The sequence below is a fragment of the Saccostrea cucullata genome, unplaced genomic scaffold (assembly GCF_032062105.1).
Source record: "Saccostrea cucullata isolate Sc308-1 unplaced genomic scaffold, CSIRO_AGI_Scuc_v1 ctg2498, whole genome shotgun sequence".
Classification (NCBI taxonomy): domain Eukaryota; kingdom Metazoa; phylum Mollusca; class Bivalvia; order Ostreida; family Ostreidae; genus Saccostrea; species Saccostrea cuccullata.
This window is the reverse complement of record NW_026920678.1, coordinates 7,525-35,311: the sequence shown is the minus strand read 5'-3', so window position 1 is coordinate 35,311 and position 27,787 is coordinate 7,525. Positions and strand designations below refer to the sequence as shown.

General features: G+C 33.5%; 2 protein-coding genes across 4 annotated transcripts in view; both read right to left on the bottom strand.

Moving 5' to 3' along the window:
- The window catches only part of LOC134255625 (uncharacterized), a 91,017-nt gene extending 72,696 nt beyond the window's left edge, over window positions 1-18,321 (bottom strand). Inside the window, exons 1-2 of one of the 3 annotated variants that reach the window (XM_062738153.1) lie at window positions 18,208-18,318; window positions 13,216-15,408 (exon numbers count right to left, since the gene is read on the bottom strand). In XM_062738153.1, the coding sequence (XP_062594137.1) occupies window positions 13,371-15,395 (2,025 nt within the window). In that variant the 5' untranslated portion in view covers window positions 15,396-15,408; window positions 18,208-18,318 and the 3' untranslated portion in view covers window positions 13,216-13,370. Of the gene's footprint in view, window positions 1-13,215; window positions 15,409-18,207 lie in introns of those variants that run through there. The other 2 variants (XM_062738149.1, XM_062738160.1) reach the window with 2 other exon arrangements.
- Window positions 18,322-20,705: 2,384 nt separating this feature from the next.
- LOC134255612 (dynein axonemal heavy chain 6-like) lies at window positions 20,706-23,521 on the bottom strand (the record flags this gene model as incomplete). Its single annotated transcript, XM_062738140.1, has 5 exons — window positions 20,706-21,162; window positions 21,347-21,569; window positions 21,857-22,020; window positions 22,484-22,730; window positions 23,142-23,521. Coding segments are annotated over 5 exons (1,118 nt in total), but the record flags the coding sequence as incomplete, so codon positions are not given.
- Window positions 23,522-27,787: the final 4,266 nt, after the last annotated feature.

The window sequence follows — 27,787 nt, the reverse complement described above, 5'->3', positions numbered from 1 at the left end:
TATCGGAGTGAAAAATAACTCATATTTGTTAAAAAGCAGTTTTATAGTTTAGAAAGTAAGTACATGATGTAATTACAATATAACTCAAGAGCAATCTTCGTATTGAAACTGTTTTAAAGTTTATATATGTAAAAAGAATTCCTTTTCTTGGAGGGTGTAATAGTTTGTATTCTATTTAGAGTGATACAGAGTAATTTGTATCTTTAGTGGTATTTAAGCTTGAATTTGAAAATATGAACTAGCATCTTTAAATACATAGTATATTGTTGAAAAGCGTTATGGAAGCAGACAATGCATTCCTAAGAAGTATTAAGTATCAATTCACTTCCGAAAAAAAAAACAATTTTTTTTAATTTTTGAACAAATAATGAGTAAAACGATAACATATATACAGACTCTTATGTATTTTAGTAGAAGAAAACAAATGAATTAATATTTCATTTATATTAAGTTTTCTCCACATTACCGTCCCTTAGATTAGACCCAGCCCGAGAAAAGACAGACAAAAAAAAATAAATGTTGTTTTGCATTTATTTTTATTTCACAAACAGTTTGGTGTTTTGGGTCAAACAAAAGGCACATATCCCTCAAACTCTTTCAATAGAGGCATATTGTCTTACATGTTCAGTCACAATTAGGTATAATTTAAAAAAAATCGGGTTAAGAGGTGGGTAGGGTATTAAGGTAAGGTTTGCATTTACAGGGAGATAACTCTTGCGAATCACCAAAGCGTTTGAAACAGGCGAATTTAAAGCAGCGATGCTAAGCATCTCGGTAACGAACTTCCTCTGTCATACTTGATGGTTGTTGTCACTTATTGTTAGGACTAAAAACAAAGGACGTTTTCAGGAGAAAGTCTTATAACAAATCAAAGCATAGGAATCTTAGAAGCCTTTGAGATTAGCGTGATGCATGTGGATGAACCAATAAAGGAGGACTTGTTTATTTTCGATACGGAACGTGGCAAGTTGCACGGCCATTCCGATCAGAAGAAAATCATTGACGCATTGTGCTGTTGTGTGTTTCTCGCTTCACCACAACACTAAAATTTTAAGTGAGAATGGGAAAGAAAAAAGAAAAGACCTGAGAGTATCCTGTAAAGTAATATGTTGACGGTGCGACCGTTAGAGCGAGCGCAAACTCTTCAATTGTTTTGATTTAGATCGGGCTCGTCAAACCGCACGTGACATTCGGTGCGTTTAGACTCTGACGTCACATGACGTATGCAAGTTGCAATATTCCGAGAAAAAGCCTGAACAGTGCTGGAAGTTAATGAAGAACGTTTCATTTTCTATTTATCTTCAATATATATCTATTAAATCAAGGCGAGTAAATTTTTTGTTGAACATTTGCCGTGATTCTCGCGAGAACGTAGCTAAAACAAGTGATGCATTGTGGGTCCAAATTACGGCATCAAAAAATTCTATCGAATGAATGTGCAGAAGTCCGAATTTTCTCTTCGCACAGGCGTTGCTTTAAGAGCTCGCTATGCGACCGGCGCTTCGCGCCGCCTCGCTGCGCTCGCTATTATGCTATATGCAGTCCGAACAGGGAAGAAAAGTCACGGTGCATTTGACCATGTCCAATGATGATGTTGACAGTTTGATTGTTGATAGTATTTTCATCAGGTAATTATTTAACTATTCATTTTACTGAAAGTTATGAATGATCTACTGACTGCGGATTTAAAAACGATGAATAAACGGTACAAGGATGTCAGGATTTGACTAATATCCCAACATTGCCAAAAATAGAAAGGCATTCATTTAAGAAATTATGAAAAATAAAATCTTTGCTTTTTTGGCCTAATATTCGTAACATTATTGGAACAGGTATTCAATTGTTCAAGTTACCTTTTTAAATGAGGTTTGATTTTAATTAATATCTCATTTTCTAATTAATAAAAAATAGATACAGATTGTGCATGACAAGAACATTAATTTTCTTGATCAAGCATTTGCATTTCACTAATTCAATCTGTAAATTTTACAACAATTAAATTTCATATTGATTCTTCATTGATTATATTGGAAATTTATTCATTTCATTGAGTGAATGAAACTCAGTGCAATTCCTTATGCAATTCCAAAAATGCAATTCCTTAAATGTTATTGTAAAAATGAACACATATGTTTTCAGATCATGGGTCATTAATTGGAATAGATAAGAACCAAAAAAAGTACTTTAGTGTTTCCTTAAAAGATTTGTGCCATCAATCAAAGTAGAGGTCATCCCATATCAGCTCAAGAATATTAAAGAAAGTTGGATGGATCAAGCTAAGATAATGAATCAGATATGGCAAAATCAATGGAGATTTGGAGAAGAACTTCTGACTTGTTATACCCAATGCATATTTTTATATGTCTATAGATTATAGAAGAATATTTAATGTTAAACACCATCCTATCTAGTATATACATGCTGTTATCCATATATTTAGAAAATATGTGTATGTGATGATTGCAGTGCATGCTCTGTTTGTCCGTCTTTTAATTTGTTTTCAGTAAAATAATACATTTATACATCATAGGTATTAATTGAAGGTTGCTTTTGTCTATACTTACATGTAACAAGTTTCTTAAAAGGGTTTGTAAAATTGCAAGGAAATTAATACATGAACAATTAAGATTAATATTTTTATTCATTAAATTTTGTTCTTACCTAATATGCTCAAATAAGAATTTCTGAAAACTGATGAGTTTTGTACATAAAGCTGCAGTGAACATGTATAATTATATCTACTGTAACAGTTAAAACATGAAACTTGGAAATTGTAAGGTTGTTAATTTAGTAGGAATTATAAGACCAGTTTAGTAATCTACTAAAATTAAAATCTTTCACAAATACATGCAGTTTATTTTAAAATTCTTTACATTTATAATCTTTTAATTTTTTTCTGTATTTTGATTTTAAAAAGGAGAAAATTTTGTTATATTTAAATTATTATATGGATTTCAAGGAGGTATATCTATCACTGTAGTATTGTTTCTTTTTCCCTGTTCTTGACAAATATTTATGACAGTGCTACGTCAATTTGCAGAATTTGCATTTTCTCTGAAATCAGAAGTACTCTGTAAACTCATTAAAGTATGAATTGATGTCACTTAGAATTCATCTTTATTTTGTTCTGTCTGATGTTTCAATTTAGATTCTCAGACTACCTAATCCAATGATTGAGCTAATGTCCATGAAGTGTAGAAATAGGCCATCTTTAAAAAAATGTTTGGTTGTCGGCCTCTCCAGACCGACTGACTAAAATGACCAGACTGAAAACTTTTTTCAATGCAGGGCCGTATTTTTTTTTCTTTTTATTCCTCTTATCCCCCTTAAAAAATGTTGTTGAGGATTTTCTCACCTACCGACCCAATAATTTTACCTTGAGTCAAGAGAGGCCAAACAAACATTACTTTAAAGATAGCATTTCTACTCTTCGAAGTAAAGAAAACATTTAATTATAAAAACAGCAGTTTCGTGGATGCAATGCTTACAACATTTCACTCAAAAAATTGCATACATGTATAATGACAGTCACCAGCCATAACTGAATAAAGATATTTTGCTACAAAGATGTCTAGAAGTTACTACATGTTGGAATAACTAAATCAGCATGAGATCAAATTCATAGGCTTTTAATTGGTTTAGTTGCAACATGTTCTAAAGTATGTTTATATATATTATACATGTACTTCTAAAGGTGTTGCTGTATAATTCATAGACAATTTCATCAGAATATTCAGATGTAAAGATTGCCATAAATACTAGAGTTCTTCCATGGAATAAATTTTTAGACCATCATGTAGCACAGGAAGGAGTTTTATTTTGAATATTTTTGGCCAATTTATGCCTAAAAACAATATCAAAAATAACATTTAGTCTTTAACATTCACCATGACAAGGTGATATCAATGGTATCTTTATAAGTGTAGAAAAAGCCTGATTTTTATGTTCCGAACCCATAATATAGCCCCTGCTTCCATGGAAATAATATTGGGGACATACATATTTTTTTAGTTCAAATTAATGAAAATGATCAAATTAATAACTTCATGGATTTTAATGGAATCGGTAGATATGTAAAACGTTGATTTTTATATTTTTGTTGCCATGGCAACGGTTTAACCGTTATGAAGGAAAATTGAAAAATCTTCTTTTTTACCCAAATTTTCACATTTGGTAAGGGAAAATTAAAAGTTTAAATACTAGAAGCATGAATTATACTAATTCAGGTCATTTTAATTATAAACATTTGATAATTTATAAAATAAATCAATTTTTTCAATGAAAATAATATTCGAGGTGAAATATGGAATACGTTAAATTTGGCGTCTTTTACTAAAAAAATGGGACGGGCAATATCTTTGAAAATCATATTAAATGATGAAGCTAATCTCCCTGAATAAATTGATATATAGCTTGTGTACATATTAAAAAAAATATGAGTTGGAGGGAGACGCAAACCTTACCTTAAAAGCCGCTCGAACCAAAAAAATGAAGAATTATGTAACAAATGACACACTTAATATATATCACATATTACTTTTTTCTCTGAAAATGAAGTAATACTCTTGGGGATTATAAACTCTTAACATTACACGTGTGCATTACCTTTACGCAAGTACATGCTCTACCTACGAACAATTTATAAACTAGGTAAATTATTGACAAACAAGTTGATGAAACAAGAATATCAGTTGTCTTGATTGAAGGCACATTTCTATTGTCGATACTTTGACCTTGTCAGCAAATACAATTTAATCATTGAATCAAATGCTAACTGACATTTTTCATACTTATTGTTAGTCCATTATCAATATACTCAATTGACGACGGATTTTTCTGTTACTGTGAATGTATTATATTTGGCATGTACGATATTTGGCGGAAATTCGATCTTCAACACGTTAGTGTAGATTTGATTTAGCGCTGCCTGATCTAGCTAGTTATAAAAGGGAATATACAAGACATTTAGCGATGTACTTGAATATAGCGGACTCTGCTTTCTGCCGAAATTGCTACATAGAATACACCGCTAAATGTAATATGTTTACAGTATTTCCTGGTCATGACAAGGAGCACACGGCGGGTGTGACCGGTCAGCAGGGGATGACCACTTATCTATGGCACTGATCCCACCCCTGATGTTTTGGAGGTCCGTTTTTGCTCTGTTCCTATTTTGTATATTGTTTAATGGACTTTGATATTAAATACTGTTCGTTATCTTAAAATCTTCCACCTACTTTGCTATGTATGTACGGGTTGTCAAAAAATACATTTAAAAGACTAGTGTCATATTTTTTTATTGTTTTTTTGTACCACGAGGTCATCTTCTTACATGTTACTTATACGCAAAGACCTTGTATTTTATTCCTGTTCTTGCTAATGTTTGTGTGTATGTTATTGTACACATGATTTCTTAAAAAAAAAACAATAGACATGTACTTAAAATAAAGTAAGCATACAACACTATTTCTGAATCTTAGATATATAATATATGTCAAAAAGTTAAACTTTAAATAAAGCAAAAAACAAATATAAAGAATAAAAAAGGTATGCATAAAGAATTTTTCTCAGCAATGCAAAATGAATTAAAAACTAAATATATTCTAAATAATTTGTTGAAGATTATAACCATTCTTTCATTTATATTAAATACAACTGCAAAACCTGGTACGACAGAGATAGAAGTAAGTTTTATGTTTATTGTCGTTTAGAAAGTGTATTAATTCTAAACAGCGTTGCTTCCTGAATCTTATTAAAAGCATCTTGTTGTAACGAATGTTGGTAAGATTTAAGAGCTCCCTGGAAATCTCCACAGATTTGTTGACAGAATCCCAGGATTTGCCAAGAAATATCTCTGAGTTCAGTAGGTATAATAACCCCGTGATTATAGAGCAGCAGAGTATGTAGATCCTGTAGAGATTGTTGTGACCTGACTGTGTCACCCAGTCTGTGGTGATTCAGTATAGACAACATGTGTAACATCGCTAGAGGCGGGATCAACAATATAGTCTGGCCGTTCTCGTTACTGATCTTCTGATCTAGAATAAGTTCATCAATGTATATGTACCCACTGTATAACTTGTTATCTGTCACTAAAGCATTCCTCATTTTATGACCTAGAGACATCCCCACTGTGTAACGTCTAAACATATCAACATTTATATGACCACGGTATATAATATATGACTTTGTCATTCTGTCTAGAGCTCTCTGTAAACAACTGAGTGACTCTTCATATCTACACGTTTTGTAGAAATACATTGCAAGATATAAAATATCTGTGGCACAACCTAATGAACATGACAATTTTAACAATTGGGATACGTAACTAGCTTTGAAATAAACCTTATTTCGATTTTTATGTTGATATACATCACACAGTTTCAACATGGCAGTGTTACGTAATATCTCTGACGTCATAAACTGTATTGTAGCCTCCTTGTACGGCGTCAATCTTTTACTAATTTCTTTTTCAATGTTCTTCATGAGAACTACTATTTCTACAGCACTTGAAACTCCAAAGTTATATTTACGGAATTCCTTAAATAAATTAATGTCAAGTTCAGTGTTAGTAATGATACTGCTCTCGTCAGTACAAATTCTTAATGCTTTGTATAACATGGCTTGACTTAGGAATGGTCTTAACGTTTTACTCAGTAGTAGACTTAATATACCCTTGCAATACAATTCATACAACTTATTAAATAATTATGTTTGAATGGGTCCTGTTACTTTCAATCGGAACATGTTGTTCAGTGGAATAAAAAAGTTTGGGCATTCTCCAGTAAATACCCAATGTATCAATAATTTAAAGCATTCCCAGAAACAAGGCAAAAAGTTTTCAGGTGTCCAAGTCAAGGAGTTGTTACTTTGAATTACCCAAAATACAGCAGTTTTTGTGAAGTATGAACATAGAACGGGTGAATCCTCATTTAAATTAACAACTTCTTTTAAAAAGATTTTTAAAAGACCATAACATAAAAACTGAGTGTGGTTCATTGAATAAACTAGCTTTTGTTCCGCCATGGAAAAAGAGATTCTCCACTCTTCTATGCCGTCAGGTGTACTGCCGATAGGAATAACATGGAATCCTGATCTTAATATACCTGATAAAACTTCCTCGGACGGCCATCCTTGTCGTCGACACCTATGTATCCATTTAAAAGCTATTGCTGGCCAGTGATAGAATCGAAAACAGAATGCACGGTCTGTTTCCTTATTACCCGTAAAATATGTTGAACAAGGTCCATGAGAGATATAAGAATAGCCGAAATTCAAGATTTGTAGGAACCGTAGGTAATTATCACGGAATAATGTACTAGATATGTAAACATCGTTATTGATGTCTACAAAGGATGACTAAACCTCTTTATTATTTGATGCGTTAATCATATTTAGTCTGGTAAATCCCCGTGGTAGACCATCACACTCCATCAGAATCACGGTGTGTCTAGGGATATGGTAGAGACTGATTTGAGAGAGATCACATATTACTTTGTGATCTGGAGGCCATAACATCCAATCAGCATCTGAGGTACTCAGTCTGAATCCCTCACGTTGACTCCCACTAATCATTCTATCAAGTCCTCTCATGATGTACACAGGTTTATAAACAGCCTCCACAGTGTCCATCACTTCTCTCCTGATCCTCACTTCTGTAGGACACCCTACTTTACGACACAGTCCCATATACACAGCCTCTGACGGGCGAGGTATATGATCCATTTCTATTTCTCTTCTGAAATCATCAGATATAATCTCATTACATATTCTTTATTTTAAGTTTTGTATATTTCCTAATAAAAGAAAATTCTAAATGAGGTTTCTTACCTAGTAAGGGGTTATCATAAATATTATAATCACTTGAAATTCTCCAGGCCCAAGATCCTGAAGCATCTTAAGCTTAATTCATTTTTTTTTTGTCGTACTAAAATTGGAAAATTATACTTTTTAAAGACAATTAAGTTTGACAATTTATCCAAGCCGCTTATCAAGAGAAAAGAATAATTGACTTTTGCATAATCCAGGAATGAGGAAAAGAAGTGCACCGTCACATCGTCATAACGTGACTGCTATTAATAGCGAAATGTTCATCTTCATTACCAAAAAAGGTAACAGGACTTAATAACACTATGCTACTCTAATAAATCATTTGATGAAATAATATAGTTGAATAACATCTATCATGCCAAAACCAAATACTGATAGACCCAACTGATTGGTAAACGAAAACCATTAATTTAAATATATTATACTAGTATCTCATGGGTCTTAAAATGTGAAATTTATACTTTTAAAGAATATAAAGTTTCCTTTGCTAATTCATCTAAGCCGTTGATAAAACGTAAAATATTATTACCTATTGCATAAACCCAGGAATGAAAATAAGTGCCCTACCACATCGTCATCAGGCGACCGCAATTAATAGCGAAATGTGCACATTCATTAAAAAAAGATAACAAGAGTGAATAACTCATCCCGGTGTTTTATAAATCATTTGAGTAAAATATATCGTTGAATAATACCTATCATGCCTAAAAATATACTACTAGAACCCAAATGTCTGATTTGTAAATAAATTTTATTTGCACAAATCTTAACCATTTTTTTTTAAATTTCATACATATATTACTATAGGTATTTCTTCAAACCATGTTTGGTATTGCAAAAATGGGGTATACGAGGGTTGTCCCGTAAAATTGTGGACATGTTGTCTAGCGTGAAAAATAAACATCACTGCGTTCTGAAATTTTCACTATTATTTAGTACATATTTTAGTAATATACACAGCAAATTTCAGATAAATATATGCATAAATAAACAAATTATGAGATTTTTTGCCATGTATTGTATCACCGTACGGCGCATGGATTATAACGTCAAAGTGTCTAAAACAGCGTCAAGTTTTATCTTTGTTGAAAATGAAGTTGGATGAGTCCGACTTAAATTTAGGAATTTCTTTGATACACATTCTTTAGTCTCCATAAACAGCCCAAGAACCAATTGGCACCCTCGTGCGATCTTCTGAAGATTTATTAGTAAGTTACGGAAAATATTCTCACCATCATTCAACTAATAGAAAATCTCATATCGGCGGTCTACTGTAACAGTGTCTTTTGCTATTACATTAGGAGTTTGTCCGTATGTTTTGTACTCCTCAGGGACTCGATCAAAAAAAAAACTTCGCTAAGAAAACTATTTCATTTGTATACTTGAGATATGGTGATATTTTTATAATCTTTTTTCTTCTATGGTCATTTCAAGTCTCTAAAGGTGTCATTACAACATCGAGATAAAACTGAACTGTTCTCCGGTGCGCCGTAACGTCATAAAACGTCGCCATTTTTCGTGCGTTGTGTTTACCACTTTCCCATTTCGAATGCTCGAGAAACTGCCAAAAATTAAGCAAATGCCTTAATTTTTTTACAAAGACTACAAAATTGATTGTGAAATTAAATAAGGATAATTTTAATCCAAATTTTTTGTATTTAAAAACTTTTATTTTGAATTCAAACTTGTGTATTCTTTCATAAAACCTTGGATTTTTGACCATGCGCCGTAGGGCAATACCTCATGCACATTCAAGCAAAATAAAAACTTTATTTTTGCCTATATTTTATCAAAAAAATATAATGCACTTAAATATTATAAATAAACATTTTCTAAAATTTTCAGCTTAGTGCGCCCATGACTTTTCGAGAAAAACGCTTTGTCCACGATTTTACGGGACAACCCTCGTACATGTTCAAAGGACTGTTTTGTAAACTTTATTAAGTCAATCGTGATAAAATATCTGTTTTTGTTAACCTTAGAAATAATTCCTAATTATTTCTAAGAAAAACGGCATGTTATCAGTTTATCAAAATAATGGTTTTGTTTGGTAATATGTAACTTTCTTTTTGAATAGCATGGGCAGAAACATCTTTTAACATCTTTTTTTCAGTGAAAAAATTCCCTTTGTTATTAAGTTCTTTAATTTTCATACGTTTTAATATAATAATGGTATATTTTAATGCTTAAAAGAATAAATAAAAGATATGATGATGCATCTCCAAGGTTAATTTGGCTGTTGAATTTTGAGAGATATTTTATATACTCTAAGACAGGTTGAATAAAATTAAATGTGCAATGGTTGATTTATGAGTTATTCAAGATATTAAAATTTTAAAAAATATATAAGATCGACAGAAATTTGTGAAAGTCTGGATCAATTTTAAGATTTAATAAAACGTTGTTTCTCTTAAAGATGTAATTCACTTGTTATTTCCTCCACATTTGCAATCAGTATTAAGTATATATATTTTTTCCTCCTCCCTCTCTCTCTCTCTCTCTCTCTCTCTCTCTCATTCAGTACAAAACCACTTTATTAAAACTCATTGTTTGCAACGATCACCACTTTCTTCTTTTTAACAAACGTCCGCGAGTGTTCAACAGAACATTTGCAATATCAATGTTTCTAATTTTAACTAAAGTCATTAACGGATAGGGAAAAAAATATAACAATAAATAAAATGAGTTCTATCTTCCTGCTTTGGTGACACAATATCTAAAAGGTAGGAAATAAGAGCAATAAAGTTACAGTTTTAGAATGATATTGAAAATAAAAATCTGATTCAAAGAGGAAACAAGAAACAGACACAGATTTGTTCGGAAATAAAAATAAACTTTCTCATCTATTGATTTTATTTTATAGTTTTGACAAAAAAGGAAGAAAATAAGGAAATTACGACCGATCTCATAATTATTTTTCCTACTTTGAGCAGTTTTTTTTTTTAAAGGGAATGATTCTTTTAAACTTCAAAGTTGTTAGGACATTTATACTCCAAAAAATCTTTGTTCTTAGAAATAATTCATTGTCATATTATGTATTGTAAACATTATATGTCAGTGTGTTCCACGGTTGCTCGTCTCAAGAAAAACATAAAGAAAGCAAAGGCAAAATACACATACTTTTGTTACTCAGGTACTTTTTATCTCTTGCGTTAAACGTCTGGTATTTTTAGCAAAGCAAACCATTTTATAACTGGTGCTTGTTTGACACTCTAATGGTTAAGATAATCTTATGATAAGTTTTAAAAAATGTTTTCAATCAGCAATCGTATTCTCAAGTCATAATATATTGTAATATCGTAGGGTGAAATATATGGGGATAATGAACAGTATTCAAGTTAAAAAAAAACACTAAACACTACAAAATAATACAGTTAGTAATAATACTGTCTTATTTTACGTGCATTTAGACAAATATTCTTCATTAATATTAAACTTAACGTGCCAAATATCTCAGCAGTATACAGCTACAGTAAAAAGAACTGCAACTCGAAGTGAAAGGCGATTTTGCTTAGTTTTTATACATAATTGGTATTATACTTTAATTTAAATATAAAACCCATGGGGAATTAAAGTTTTTTGGATATAAGCGTACTTTTTTTTAAATAGTGTCTTCACTGAAACAAGCTTTACTGTATTTTTTTTTCTCAGCACAAAAATTTGACCACATGAGGAGAATTGTATTGACCGAGCCAAAAAGACGGTTAAGTCATAATTTTCACTGAGAAAAAGAGCAATATTTATTTTAACATATGATGGCAATATTACATGTTTCAAAGACTTGAAAAAGGGAGCCATAGATAAAATTTTGAATGCCAGTCAGCTGTTCCACACAAAACTTATTTTTATCTTAAAAAAAGTTACATACCGGATGCAATTAAATAGCATTTCCTTTCAAATTTGTTTTATGAAGTCTTTTTCACATCGCTCATAGAGAAATAATTTTGTCCGTTTTCTCTCAGACTGATAATCATAGACTTTATTAAGAAGTTTTTTTTTCATTTCTAAAAATAAAATAAAGTATAAATATGAATTTCCCAATGACTCTTTTTTTTCATGTTCTACCGAAACTTAATATAATTTCAAATTTGATATCTAATAAGCACACAGCGTCCAATATAAAGATATTTCGTTGAATCTTCGATTTTTTTTTTAGATGGAATACCTTCAAGGTTATCTATTCTACATATGATTCAAAATCTCATAAACGAGAATTCAGGGGTTACAATGGTTGTTCTTCCCCTGATGATGTATTATGCATTAGAATTTTTATTAAAAAGAAGGAAAAGATTAAAAAAAATATGGACTATCACGAAGACCTAGTCTTTTTTTGCATTTGATATAAAGTGATAAAATATACAACCGTTCACGGAAGCTCATTTGGTAGATCGCTCGGTCCGTGATCGGGAGGTCATGAGTTCGTATCTCGGCCGCGACTGACCTAGTCGATAAAATGGGTAGCAACTGTTCCTTCGCCATGCGCTTGGCACTTTGAAGTGAAAGTTGTGGGTCTTTCGGATGAGACCTTAAAAACCGAGGCCCCGTGTCAGCGGCAGGCGTTGGCACAATAAAAATTCCTCACTGATCAATGGCCCTGAATGCAGAGTAAAAGTCAAAATTTGAAGCCTTCACCGACATACGGTTAGGTCTCCATATAAGTGAAAAATTCTCTAGAGGGACGTTAAAAATATACAATCAGAGACGTCATTTCTCTCTCTTTTTTTTAAATAAAAGTTACTTCCGATCAAACAGGACGAAAAACCTACTCATTGCTTTGCAACAAGCTTTGCTCTAGTTACATATATATTTCTAAAATTATGTCTTAAAAATCGTCTAAAGCCGTTAACCTTCCGACAAATAATCCAAAATGCTTTCATGATATTAAGAATAAACCTCCGTCGTTTACTTTTGTTTAGCAACCGACGTCATTAAAACTCAAATCCAAGCTTAGAAGTGTAATAAAATCACGTGTATGTGATTGAAAGGGTAACAAAACATGTCTGCATCACAAATTCAATTTTATTATGTTCAATACGTTGATAGTGAAAAAGAAAATCTTTATAACCTGATGTTATATGCTGCGTATAATAACAAACATGATATTGACCACTAAATTTCTCAAATATATTCAAGATTGCCTTTCGATGCTCCCTGAAATATTTGTAATATTTAAAGGAATAGAGATGGGGAACAAAAATTTTCCTTTCATATTCTCCAAATTACTCATCTCTACAATTAAACAACAGTATTTCCGAATCTTTGAAACATGACACCGGTTTACATGTAAACGTGTTATTTACATGAAAATAATAAGTTAAACAATTGAAAAGTAAAATGAAATAATTGCATACAGAAAGGTACGAGCAATAAGAAATACAATTGAAAAAAAAAGAATCACAGTGAGATGACGAACAGCAATCAAAATAAAAAAAATATAATAAATAAATTCTTTATCTTTTCAATTACTATTAATATGACCGTCAAAACTGAGGCCACAATGACCCCTGCGATATCAGTTAAATAAATGTTTTTTCAATATATCAATCTTGTGAAAGTGAATTAATTCTAAACAGTGTTGCTTCCTTAATTTTGTGAAATGGATATTGTTGTAACGAATGTTGGTAAGATTGTAGAGCTCCCTGGAAATCTCCACAGATTTGTTGACAGATTCCTAGTATTTGCCACGAAATATCTCTGAGGGGAGGAAGTACATTAGTCCCGTCATCATAGAGAAGCAGAGTCTGTAGATTCTGTAGAGATTGTTGTGACGTCACTGTGTCACCCAGTCTGTGGTAATTCAGTATAAACAACATGTATAGCGTCACTAGAGGCGAGATTAACAATGCAATACAACCATTATTATTACTGGTTTTCTGCTCTAGAATAAGTTCATCTATGTATATGTACTGACTGTGTAACGCAATATTTTTCACTAAAGCATTCCTCATTTTACGACACAGAGACATCCCCGCCGTGTAACGTCTGTACATATCTATATTTACATTATCATGGTAAATAATGTATGACTTTGACATTCTCTCCTGTGCTTTCTGTAAACAACTGAGTGACCGTTCAAATCTCCATGTTATGTAAAAGTACATTGCAAGATATAGAATATCTGAGACACAACCTATTGTGCATGACAATTTTAACAATCGGGATACGTAACTAGCTTTGTAATAAACCTTATTACAATTTTTATGTTGATATACTTCACACAGTTTCAGCATGGCAGTGTTACGTAATATTTCTGATGTCATAAATTGTACTGTAGCCTCCTGGATGGGCGTCAACCTTTTACTTATCTCTATTTCAATTTTCTTCATGAGAGCTACACATTCCACAACACTTAAAATTCTTTGGCTATGTACATGGATTTCCTCAAATAAACTTATTTCAAGCTCAGTTTTAGTAATAATACTACTCTCGTCAGTACAGACTCTCAATGATCTGTATAAGATGGCTTGACTGAGGAATGGTCCTAAGGTTTCACTCAGTAGTAAACTTGATATACCCTCACAATACAATTCATACAACTTATTACACAATACTGCTTGTATGGATTCAGTTACTTTAAATCGGAACATATTGTTCAGTGGAATAAAAAAGTTTGGACATTCTCCGGTAAATACCCAATATATCAATAATTTGAAGCATTTCCAGAAACAAGGCAATAAGTTTTCAGGTGTCCAAGTCAAGGCGTTGTTAGTTTGAATTACCCAAAATACAGCAGTTTTTGTAAAGTATGAACATAGAACTGGCAAATCTTCATTTAAATTAATTACTTCCTTAAGAAATATTTTAAACAGACCATAACATAAAAACTGGGTGTGATTCATTGCATAAACAAGTTTTTGTTCCGCCGAAGAGAATGAAATTCTCCATTCTAGTATACTTTCATCCGTGCTGCCAATAGGAACAACATGGAAACCCGATCTTAATATATCCGATATAACTACCTTGGATGGCCAACCTTGTTGAAGACATCTTTGTATCCATGGTAAAGCTAATGCCGGCCAGTGATGGGATCGGAAACAGAATGCACAATCTGATTCTATATTTTCACTGCAATACGTAGAACAAGGACCATGAGAAGTAGAAGAAGTGGCGTAGTTCTTTGTTTGTAGAAACCGTAAGTGTTTATCACGGAATAACGTACTGGATATATTAATTTTGTTATCAATCTCTACACAGGAGGATATGACTTCTTCATCATTTGATGGAATCGTCAGATTTAGTCTAGTAAATCCAGGTGGTAGATCATCACACTCCATCAGGATCACAGTGTTTTGTGGGATACGATAGAGTCTGATCTGTGAGAGATCACATATCACCTTGTGGTCTGGTGGCCAGAACATAAAATCAAAATCAGAAGTCCTCAGTCTGAATCCCTCACGTTGACTCCCACTAATCATTCTATCAAATCCTCTCATGATGTACACAGGTTTATAAACAGCCTCCACAGTGTCCATCACTTCTCTCCTGATCCTCACTTCAGTAGGACACCCTATTTCATGACACAGTCCTACATACACAGACTCTGACAGGCGAGGTATATCATCCATTTAGATGTATATTCTGAAAATAAGATAGCGGTACTTGTAAGTAGAAAAACGTCTTTATGATCTTTGTATTGTCGTATTTCTCATTCATATGTACATTCATTTTACCAGTAACGAATCGGTTTCTAGTTACGTCTTAAACTCAACTCACATCTTTGAATTTCCAAATTCTCTTTGTTGTTATTTTAAATTTGTATTTCTAAGCTTTTCAAATAGGTGGTATCAAAATTTCCCAAATATGAATGGTACAGGTACATAGCTGTCAAAAATAACACCCCCTCCTCCATTTTTCTAGTTTTGAATCGATTTTTCAGTATCGAATCTAGTGCCCACTATTGTTGCTGACTTAATCAGTTAATAAATAAAACCGGTTGGTCGAAATTATTGTATAAATATACGTCAAAGAAGATTCTACATAAAGTATATATAAGTATTACTTGCTGATTTAAATGATTTTTTTTCTAAAACTAAACAATATGAAACATGTATCATTTTATGAGAGACTTTTAGTGACTTGCGTTGTTTAAATTATATCAACTATTTCATGTACATGTATTTGTCACACGTAATTTTCATGGAATCTATTTTTGCTTGTAAATTGTTATAACGGTATATTCACTTTTGTCAGCTTTCCATGTTCTTGCATCTCGTAAAACGGCGTTGTTGTTTTTTTTTTTTTAAAACCGTGATTCGTAACTTAAAAGAAAAACTAGAAATATGTCAATAGGACATGAATGCCCTGCCGAGGCAACATGAAAATTCGTATGTGTATAAAATTTGATCAGTTTGGTTCAGGTAGGGGTTATAGTTAGTAAGGAATAAAAATGTAGGTCAGATCAAGCATCCGAAGCAAGTCTGGTAGTGTCCATCCCTAGATGCATCATCCATGCAAGTTTGGTTCAGACAGGGCTTATAGTTACTTGGGAATGAAAATATAGGTCAGATCCAGCATCCGAAGCAAGTCTGGTAGTGTCCATCTCTAGATGCATCATCCATGCAAGTTTGGTTCAGGTAGGTTTTATAATTACTTGGGAATAGGTCAGATCCAGCATCCGAAGCAAGTCTGTTAGTGTCCATCCCTAGATGCATCATCCATGCAAGTTTGGTTCAGGTAGGACTTATAGTTACTTGGGAAGAAAAATAAAGGTCAGATCCAGCATCCGAAGCAAGTCTGGTAGTGTCCATCTCTAGATGCATCATCCATGCAAGTTTGGTTCAGGTAGGGCTTAAAGTTACTTGGGAATAAAAATGTAGGTCAGATCCAGCATCCGAAGCAAGTCTGTTAGTGTCCATCTCTATATGCATCATCCATGCAAGTTTGGTTTGGGTAGGGCTTATAGTTCCTTAGGAATGGACCTGCTCCAAAAACTTTAACCTGGTCACTCATCAGGAAAATGTAGGTCAGATCCAGCATCCGAAGCAAGTCTGGTAGTGTTCATCCCTAGATGCATCGTCCATGAAAGTTTGGATTGGGTAGGGCTTATAGTTCCTTGGAAATGGACCTGCTCCAAAAACTTTAACCTGGTCACTTATCTGGAAAATGTAGAAGCAAGTCTGGTAGTGTTCATCTCTAGATGCATCATCCGTGCAAGTTTGTATCAACATGTGAAGTTTGATAACACCAACTTGAATGGTATGTTCAAATCTGATCTAAACACCAATTTAAGAAAAGTGAGGTCAAGGTCAAAGGAAAGGTCAGGGTCAAAAAATGTTGATGCAGTTGCATAGCTCTCATCAATATCTATCAGCATACGAAGTTTGATAAAATATCTTGGATAGTTTCTTTGAAACTTAGCTAGCTTTGAACAGAGCTAAAAGCAAAGTGTGACAGAAGACGGAAGGACGGAAGACGGACATGACAAACACTATATGCCCCGGCCATATTCATGGCGAGGCATAACAACACTTTGTTAGTTTGGATGTTAAAATTTCATTCAACAGTCAATTATTGTTTAACTTAATATTCCATCTTGTTATATATATACTAAATATTGATTACATACTCAATCTGGATTGATAACATAACGGAAAAATTTATTTAGACTAAATTCTTTAATTCACACTTTCGTTTTCTTTGACTTGCACTTCCGCGTTAAACTAGGTCATTGTTTCAAATTGTAAATACTGTGGGACAAAATCATGCAGATATTACAAAAACACAATTAACACAGGGGTAGAATATTCATCCTTTTATTGTATTTACCTCATAAGATTTTTAAAACCCGTCACTGCGTTTTTCTAGAATATTTAAATTAAAAAAATATTCGATACTAGCTGGCAAATATTGATCGTTACCGGTAAAACGACTGTATCAAAAAAAAAAAAAAAAAAAAAACCTCTAATTTCCTCTTTCTGTTGTTCAATATTCAAACAATGACCAGTTCAGGCATGTGGCATCGTTTTTGAAAGTGGGAAGGGCCAACCTGTGAAAATTTGTTTTACTTACCTAGCTGGAAAAGTTGACAAGCAAAATAAAAAAAAAAAAACGAAAATCAAAAGTTGCCCAAACACTATACTATGGTTATAAAGTGGGGGGGTCAACCATCCTATCAATGAACATTTACTACAGTAAAGGTTATGTTGGGGAAAAAAGTGGGGGGAGCCCCCCCCCCTTGCCCCCCCCCCCCCCCCCCGGTTGCTACGTCCCTGCAGTTTACATATTAATCTGTGAAAGAATTGCTCTTTTGTATAAAACGGGTTCTTAATATCCTACCATATTTCAGTATACACGTTTAATAATATTTTGAAGTGCAGGTATAACTATAAAGTATAAAACATTATGTCAATCAAATAAATTTAACTGTATAGAACATACATACGTTGAATGTCACCGGCAGGGAGAATCTTCAACTGCAGGAAATCACCAAGGCCAGTCCCTACTTTCGGTTTGTAAAATAAATAGATAACCCCATTACTTGTAGTTTATTTTTAATATATTCGATCAGTGCTTACTATCAGTTCAAGATATATTACTGTAGTCAGCGGCGACTCACACAAGTATATCTTATTATGTAAAGGACAAGGTACGGTTTCAATACACATTATGGTCCTTTATTTTTCTAAAATATGGAAGTGATCTGAGAAATTAAAATTCAACCTTTCGATTTTATTGAACTTCTATGCACATGATGCAGTAAAAACATGCAAATCGTTTTTCCAATATAACCTTCTATATACTTATTGTGACGCCCTGAACTTGAGCATTTCCCGTATTTTCCTAAAAGGTTACAAAAGACATCAATATTCATTGAATTTTGAGAATTTTCTGCATAAAACTTTGAAATGTACCAAATTAATGACGTCATATTTCCGGAATAGTTAATCTTCATACCATATTCTTTAATGATTTATCTTATTCAGCTACTCAACTTATATTTAAGCCAATTCCATAACTTAAATTAAGGAACATTGAAGTTTTAAGCCACAATAAAGTTCAAAACGTACCTTCGTCTTTTCAACATGAAGCTAAAAATATCAACAAATATTATATTTCAATCATTTTCAATTCATCAGAATAGACAGGAGTTAAAGTTTTTTTTTTAATTCAATGTTAAACACGTTCAGAAGGGAAGAAACATAAAGGAGATTGCATACATGTCATGCACGAATCAATAGGGGGCGGGGGGTCAGGACACGTACCCCACCCACCCCCCACCCCCCTGGAATTTACAAGGTAAAAAAATGTATACTAGAATACTAAAGCTAGAAAAAAAATTACCACCCCCCCCCCTTGCAAAACGCTGACACCCCCCCCCCCTTTGGTAAACGCGAATATGTTGGAAATAGGTATGAAAAGTGAAAGGTGAAAGTTTTAAAGCAATAGAAGTCATAGATCCTGAGATAAAAATATCTATGGGTATCTATGACTTCTGTTGACTTAAAACTTACATAGATATGTTTAACTTTCGAAATTTTATTTATTATATTTTCCCATTTGTATTCAATAATTGTTCCTTTGTATCATATATATCATGATGTTAAGTTTTGTTTTCGATGAGATGACCTGTGGCTGTTTCCCCTTTTAGGACTACCTTTTTTGTTTACGAACATAACAATATATATATGTCCTGTTTACACGGGAAGGTTACTGGTAATTTACAGTAAATTAATGGGAAGTAAACTATAATGCAAATTCACATAATGCAAATTAAATCGCATTCACACCACAGCTAAAGAGAAATGAACTAATGCAAATTAATATTTTATTTCTACAAAAGGCTATTCAGTAAGGCTATTTTGACGTCATTTTAAATCACGTCACGTATTCAGAACCTTTTTATATTTAAAAATCACAGTGGCTACAGTTATACATTAGGGCTACCTTTTTTGTTTGCGTGAACACAGCAGTATGATGCCCTGTTCACACGGAGAGTGTACTAGTAATTAACTGTTACAGTAAATTAATGGGAAGTAAACTATAATGCAAATATTGAAATCAAATTTCGTTCATACGACACCTAGAGCGAAGTAATCTAATGTGAATAAAAATGCTTAATTTGGAGAAGAGCTGATCATGGAACTCAGGAGTATCTTTTAAAAGGAATATCACAAAAAATTCCATTTCTAGTAACCATGGCAACACCATTCATCGAAATCAAAAAACCCACGCACTAAATTATGCATCTTAGTGTAGTCTACTTGTGTGCCAAGTTATATTGAAATCAGACCAAATCTGTAGGAGGAGTAGCGTTTTCAAGGAATTTCACAGAAATTTCTATTTTTAGTAACCATGGTAACATCGTTCATCGAAATCAAAAACCCATGCACTAAATTATGTATTTTAGTATAGTCTCCTTGTGTGCCAAGTTATATTGAAAGCAGACCAAAACTGTAGGAGAGGTAGAGTAGCATTTTGAAAAATTGTTAGAAGATAGACGGACAGACAGATGGACAGCTAGACGGACGCACACCTTACTATCGCATAAGCTCTTCTGGTCTCTGACCAGTAGAGCTAAAAATTGAACTCATCTCCAAAGATTGTAATTAACAACCCCCCCCCCCTCCCCTAAAAAAAACCCTTCGCTCCTTCAATAATTTCCAAGTGATTGAATTTCAAACAAGACAATTTGATGAGATATTTATTAATCAAAATTTGTATTTTAAGATGTATAGAATGATTAACAGAAAGTCAATATAGCAATCAACATTCAATGCTTTGAATCAAAACATTAAGAAAATATAGTAATTATTCAACCTTGAATCTTTTAAATGTGAAATTCACAGCAATAATAAATGGTTCATATATTAAACTGTTTAAAACAAATACATAGATGAACTGTACTTTAGAAAACAAAGAACAAAAGGCACACCCAAATCAGTCAGATAATAAAATAAAATAAAAATAAATAATTTCTGAGAAAATACAGATTTAAGGCTTTCATCTAACAACTTGCACTTATTAGAAAAGACATCTTTTAAGTCAACAAAAATACATATTTATATACAAAAGTATATCATGAATCTAATAGAAATAAAATCAAAAATGCACTCCAATACATGTAAAATTATCACAGTTCTTATAACAAATAAATAAAATCTTGAAGGACGGAATATTTGTGGAATCTCTATGTACAATTTTTTTTCAACTTTCACATTCATTGTGCAATATAAGCTAAGCACTGTTACAAACAAAAGTTCCATTTAAATGCTTTAGAGTTGTCTGCCCTTTAGTCATTCAGTTGACACAAGAGGGCAGCCCCTTTGGATATCCAGTAGTCTTGAGGCTGCTTAGAAGGCAGGTGAACAAACACCACAAAGTTAGTGGAATGTCCTACAAAAGAGTAACAAAATTTTGTATTAAAATTCACCATATGATTGCTGTAAAGTGACTTCAAATGTCTGTACACAGAGTTTGACTATATAGTTGTATAAACACAGCCCTGAGCTCTCGGGCCTAAGAATATTGACAAGTACTCTAACCTGTTAAACATTCATTTAAATGCATGATGCTTTACCTGTTGTGGACAGGACTCCAGCCTTGGCTGATGTCTTGTACAGTGGGGCGATGTAATCTGCCTCGTCAGGCACAAAGTCCATCTTAGGCTCCATGTGGAACATACACAGGGCCGAGTTCATTATGCCTTTAATGGAGTCTGTGACCACCATTTCCTTCTCATCCCAGCGGAACCCATCCATAAACATTCCATGGACCAGCACACCATCTTGAGGAGTGGGCAGCTGCAAGAAAATAAAGATATTTACAGGTTTTAAAGTAGTTTTATTTTAACTTCAAATCATTATTGGGTTGAATATTCTGAGCACTGTACAATAGAGCAAGCCCTTTCAAACATTTCTTTTGGAGGAATAAGTAATTTTTGCGAGTGCTCATGAACATTTGAGCTGTTGAACAGAGCTCTGTTTTTTTAAAAGGTACAGTAAATTTTATTGAAATATTTTTCAAGCATGACACTCCATCTCTTCAAAATTATGAGTTTCAATATGGTGTTATACAAAATGTTCCTTACTTCTTTGTCCAGTTCGATCTCCTCTCCGAATTTGAGTTCTGCCATCTGAGCGGTGACCTCCTTCTGCTCCCGGAAGTGAGGGAGGGGGTGGAAATGGAAGGTCAGGTGATCTATGGGAAGGTTGTACCTCCTGGCATAGTTCTGTAGGGTACCAGTCAAGAATCCTACAACAGAGGAAACAAAACATATATAGCCAACAGCATAAATATTGCTAAAAGCATACAATATCTATACTCCTTACTTAAAAATCCAATAGCCCTGAGTGCTAATCAATGGGAACTAAGAGGGTTTTGAGGTTAAGGAATCAAGAAAAACCTATTATCCTATATAATTATACAAAATATATTTCTCTATAGCCCTTTTTCAAAATAAAAATACTGTGAAAATCACTAATTTTTGTGGGGGATTAATTTTCATGGTTTTCAAGGTATGAATAGACCCTAGAATTTATGTCTACAACAAAATGCAATATTTCACATATATTACTACTGAACAATTCTTCAACCACAAAATCAAATCCCCATGAAGCAATATATTTTCCTCATACCATGAAAATTTGACCCCTCGAAATTATGTGATTTCACAATTTTAAGAACGGAATCCTTGAAAATGAGAAAGAAAGCATACCTTGTGGGAAGAAGAAGACAGACATCCAGAAAGACTTGGGCTGTCCGTGCCTGACCCAGTTATCAATGAAGGCACACCTGTAAATGAGGTCATTGACCCAGCTACCCAGGGGCTTCAGGGAGGGGTAGGCGGCATTGGCCCACAGGCTGGGGACCTGACTGTTGATGAAGGCTTGGTAGACAAGCTCTAACTCGTCACTCATCACAACAAAACCTTTAATGGCCTTCTTCAGCTGATCCAAAGAGTTCTACAAAAAAAGCAATCTGTTATAGTTTTTGACTATGCATGCTATATTGTATTCAAATTTAACAATGTTCTAAATCAATTTTAAAAATGTCACTGTCATTATCCACGATCATGAGTGGATTATGTATACATGTCTTTTTAATAAGAACAGTTTAGATAACATCCAAATTTAAGTGTCTACCAGTTTGACGCTTAAATAATCTATTGTAACTGCCCATAAATTAAATATTAATAAGCATTTATCTGCAACAAAAACTATTACATTTTGTAAATAGTAATATGCAACATTATGAAAGCTTTTAAGAATCAAATCAAAAGAAATCCTTGACCTTGAAAATGTTTATATAAATGTATAAATATTTGTTGTAACAGAAGGAATCTTTCATTTAAAATATCCTTGACCTCTCCTTACCTTGATGACCTTCAAAAGCTTGTTAAATCTGTCCACTTCCTGGGTCAGCACGGTGGTCAGTGAATTCAGTCGACCTTTCTTGTCCGGCTCAAACATTTCCTGATTGGCCTGCTCAATGTCCAGTTTGTCCATCAGTTTACCCAGAATGCTCTCTGCTAACTCGTACACGATCTCATCATTAGACTTTCCGGTTCCACCACTAGACTGACGGGGCTGGACGTCCAGAATGGTCTGGATCAAGTGGTTAGTCTCCTCTGCCTGGAAAGCAATGTTGGCATTCTCGTGCATGCCAAAGATCTCTGGTTCATCATTAATAGGTAGTGTCTCTATATAGTCTCTGTACTCCTGTAGGGTAGGGTAGTCAGGGGCATAGTATATACCTGTAATAATTAACAACACATCAGCATTTATTTCATAATTATGTTCCCCAAACGGAGTTTGGGAACATATTGTTTTTACTCTGTTTCTTATTATTATTATTATTCTTTTTATGTTCCCCAAACGAAGTTGGGGAACATATTGTTTTTACTCTGTTTCTTATTATTATGTCGCCCCGAACGAAGTCGGGGACGACATATTGATATTGTACGCATGTTTTTTTTATCCAGGCTGTTTCTCGGAGATGGCTGGGACAATCTTCCTGAAACTTTCCTTCAAGGACGATCACTGGTTGTAGTTGTGCAGTGAGGTCGTTCAGTTCCAATATGTCTACCGTTGCCATGGAAACCTGTAAAAAGCGACAAATTTTGTCCGAGAGTGTTCTCTCTGGTCCCTTAAACGTTCGTCATGAAACTTTTCTTATTTTAATGATTAGTATCTGTAGTTCTGCATCTCGTATTTAAAATTTTCATATAATCGATTATTGCCATGGAAACCAGGTGAAAGTTAAAATTCTTTAATTTCGATTTTCTCAATAACTACTCAGGCAATCGTTTTGAAACTTTCAATGTTTATTCCTTGCAATGTGTCAAAGTGATTTCTACTTTCAAAATAATTGTAATGAGTCGCTCACGGTTGCCATAGAAACGAAACAGAAAAAAAGATTCAGATGTACACATGTGTTCTCCAAGGTCTAGGTCAAAGGGTCAAAGTTCGTCGTATCCAATAAAAGTTCTTTTCACAAGGATTACATATTTGAAATACGAAAGCCCTAGTACTTACCGTTCAAACGTTATGGCTATTTACTATGTTCAAGACGCCCCCCCCCTCTTTTTATGAAGCACACAGCCAAGTAGAATACACAGATATAACATATACAACTTACAAGTAACTTTTTAAAATCTTCATTCATAAAATTCAGTTCCCGTCATGTGATATTTTGCCATCATTCATTCTCCTTCTGTTTTGTCTCTTGAATTTATAAATATTTTATTTTATCTATATAAAAAAAAAATAACGATTGTCAGCTGCATTTATTATCATTTCGCGTTTTCTTGTATATCTATCACTTGTATATTATTCATTTCATTAGATAGTGCAAGTATAAATTAAAAAAATTGGTACGTCATTTCCATAGTTTTTATTCATTCATAAATTCTTTGATCCGCTCCTGATGGTTCGCAAAGCCTTGATCACCACTGTATACAAAACATTCATCTCGCCGAAAATGTTCATGATTCCGCTAAACTGAGAAAGTTCACACATGATTTATTATCTCATAACACACATCAGCTCTCTGCAATGCAGAAATGCTCGAATTGATGGGGAAAATTCAGGAGTTATTGATGAGAAAAATTCAGGAGTTATTATGTCGCCCCGAACGAAGTCGGGGACGACATATTGATATTGTACGCATGTTTTTTTTATCCAGGCTGTTTCTCGGAGATGGCTGGGACAATCTTCCTGAAACTTTCCTTCAAGGACGATCACTGGTTGTAGTTGTGCAGTGAGGTCGTTCAGTTCCAATATGTCTACCGTTGCCATGGAAACCTGTAAAAAGCGACAAATTTTGTCCGAGAGTGTTCTCTCTGGTCCCTTAAACGTTCGTCATGAAACTTTTCTTATTTTAATGATTAGTATCTGTAGTTCTGCATCTCGTATTTAAAATTTTCATATAATCGATTATTGCCATGGAAACCAGGTGAAAGTTAAAATTCTTTAATTTCGATTTTCTCAATAACTACTCAGGCAATCGTTTTGAAACTTTCAATGTTTATTCCTTGCAATGTGTCAAAGTGATTTCTACTTTCAAAATAATTGTAATGAGTCGCTCACGGTTGCCATAGAAACGAAACAGAAAAAAAGATTCAGATGTACACATGTGTTCTCCAAGGTCTAGGTCAAAGGGTCAAAGTTCGTCGTATCCAATAAAAGTTCTTTTCACAAGGATTACATATTTGAAATACGAAAGCCCTAGTACTTACCGTTCAAACGTTATGGCTATTTACTATGTTCAAGACGCCCCCCCCCCCTCTTTTTATGAAGCACACAGCCAAGTAGAATACACAGATATAACATATACAACTTACAAGTAACTTTTTAAAATCTTCATTCATAAAATTCAGTTCCCGTCATGTGATATTTTGCCATCATTCATTCTCCTTCTGTTTTGTCTCTTGAATTTATAAATATTTTATTTTATCTATATAAAAAAAAAATAACGATTGTCAGCTGCATTTATTATCATTTCGCGTTTTCTTGTATATCTATCACTTGTATATTATTCATTTCATTAGATAGTGCAAGTATAAATTAAAAAATTGGTACGTCATTTCCATAGTTTTTATTCATTCATAAATTCTTTGATCCGCTCCTGATGGTTCGCAAAGCCTTGATCACCACTGTATACAAAACATTCATCTCGCCGAAAATGTTCATGATTCCGCTAAACTGAGAAAGTTCACACATGATTTATTATCTCATAACACACATCAGCTCTCTGCAATGCAGAAATGCTCGAATTGAAGGGGAAAATTCAGGAGTTATTGATGAGAAAAATTCAGGAGTTATTATGTCGCCCCGAACGAAGTCGGGGACGACATATTGATATTGTACGCATGTTTTTTTTATCCAGGCTGTTTCTCGGAGATGGCTGGGACAATCTTCCTGAAACTTTCCTTCAAGGACGATCACTGGTTGTAGTTGTGCAGTGAGGTCGTTCAGTTCCAATATGTCTACCGTTGCCATGGAAACCTGTAAAAAGCGACAAATTTTGTCCGAGAGTGTTCTCTCTGGTCCCTTAAACGTTCGTCATGAAACTTTTCTTATTTTAATGATTAGTATCTGTAGTTCTGCAACTCGTATTTAAAATTTTCATATAATCGATTATTGCCATGGAAACCAGGTGAAAGTTAAAATTCTTTAATTTCGATTTTCTCAATAACTACTCAGGCAATCGTTTTGAAACTTTCAATGTTTATTCCTTGCAATGTGTCAAAGTGATTTCTACTTTCAAAATAATTGTAATGAGTCGCTCACGGTTGCCATAGAAACGAAACAGAAAAAAAGATTCAGATGTACACATGTGTTCTCCAAGGTCTAGGTCAAAGGGTCAAAGTTCGTCGTATCCAATAAAAGTTCTTTTCACAAGGATTACATATTTGAAATACGAAAGCCCTAGTACTTACCGTTCAAACGTTATGGCTATTTACTATGTTCAAGACGCCCCCCCCCCCCCTCTTTTTATGAAGCACACAGCCAAGTAGAATACACAGATATAACATATACAACTTACAAGTAACTTTTTAAAATCTTCATTCATAAAATTCAGTTCCCGTCATGTGATATTTTGCCATCATTCATTCTCCTTCTGTTTTGTCTCTTGAATTTATAAATATTTTATTTTATCTATATAAAAAAAATAACGATTGTCAGCTGCATTTATTATCATTTCGCGTTTTCTTGTATATCTATCACTTGTATATTATTCATTTCATTAGATAGTGCAAGTATAAATTAAAAAATTGGTACGTCATTTCCATAGTTTTTATTCATTCATAAATTCTTTGATCCGCTCCTGATGGTTCGCAAAGCCTTGATCACCACTGTATACAAAACATTCATCTCGCCGAAAATGTTCATGATTCCGCTAAACTGAGAAAGTTCACACATGATTTATTATCTCATAACACACATCAGCTCTCTGCAATGCAGAAATGCTCGAATTGAAGGGGAAAATTCAGGAGTTATTGATGAGAAAAATTCAGGAGTTATTATGTCGCCCCGAACGAAGTCGGGGACGACATATTGATATTGTACGCATGTTTTTTTTATCCAGGCTGTTTCTCGGAGATGGCTGGGACAATCTTCCTGAAACTTTCCTTCAAGGACGATCACTGGTTGTAGTTGTGCAGTGAGGTCGTTCAGTTCCAATATGTCTACCGTTGCCATGGAAACCTGTAAAAAGCGACAAATTTTGTCCGAGAGTGTTCTCTCTGGTCCCTTAAACGTTCGTCATGAAACTTTTCTTATTTTAATGATTAGTATCTGTAGTTCTGCAACTCGTATTTAAAATTTTCATATAATCGATTATTGCCATGGAAACCAGGTGAAAGTTAAAATTCTTTAATTTCGATTTTCTCAATAACTACTCAGGCAATCGTTTTGAAACTTTCAATGTTTATTCCTTGCAATGTGTCAAAGTGATTTCTACTTTCAAAATAATTGTAATGAGTCGCTCACGGTTGCCATAGAAACGAAACAGAAAA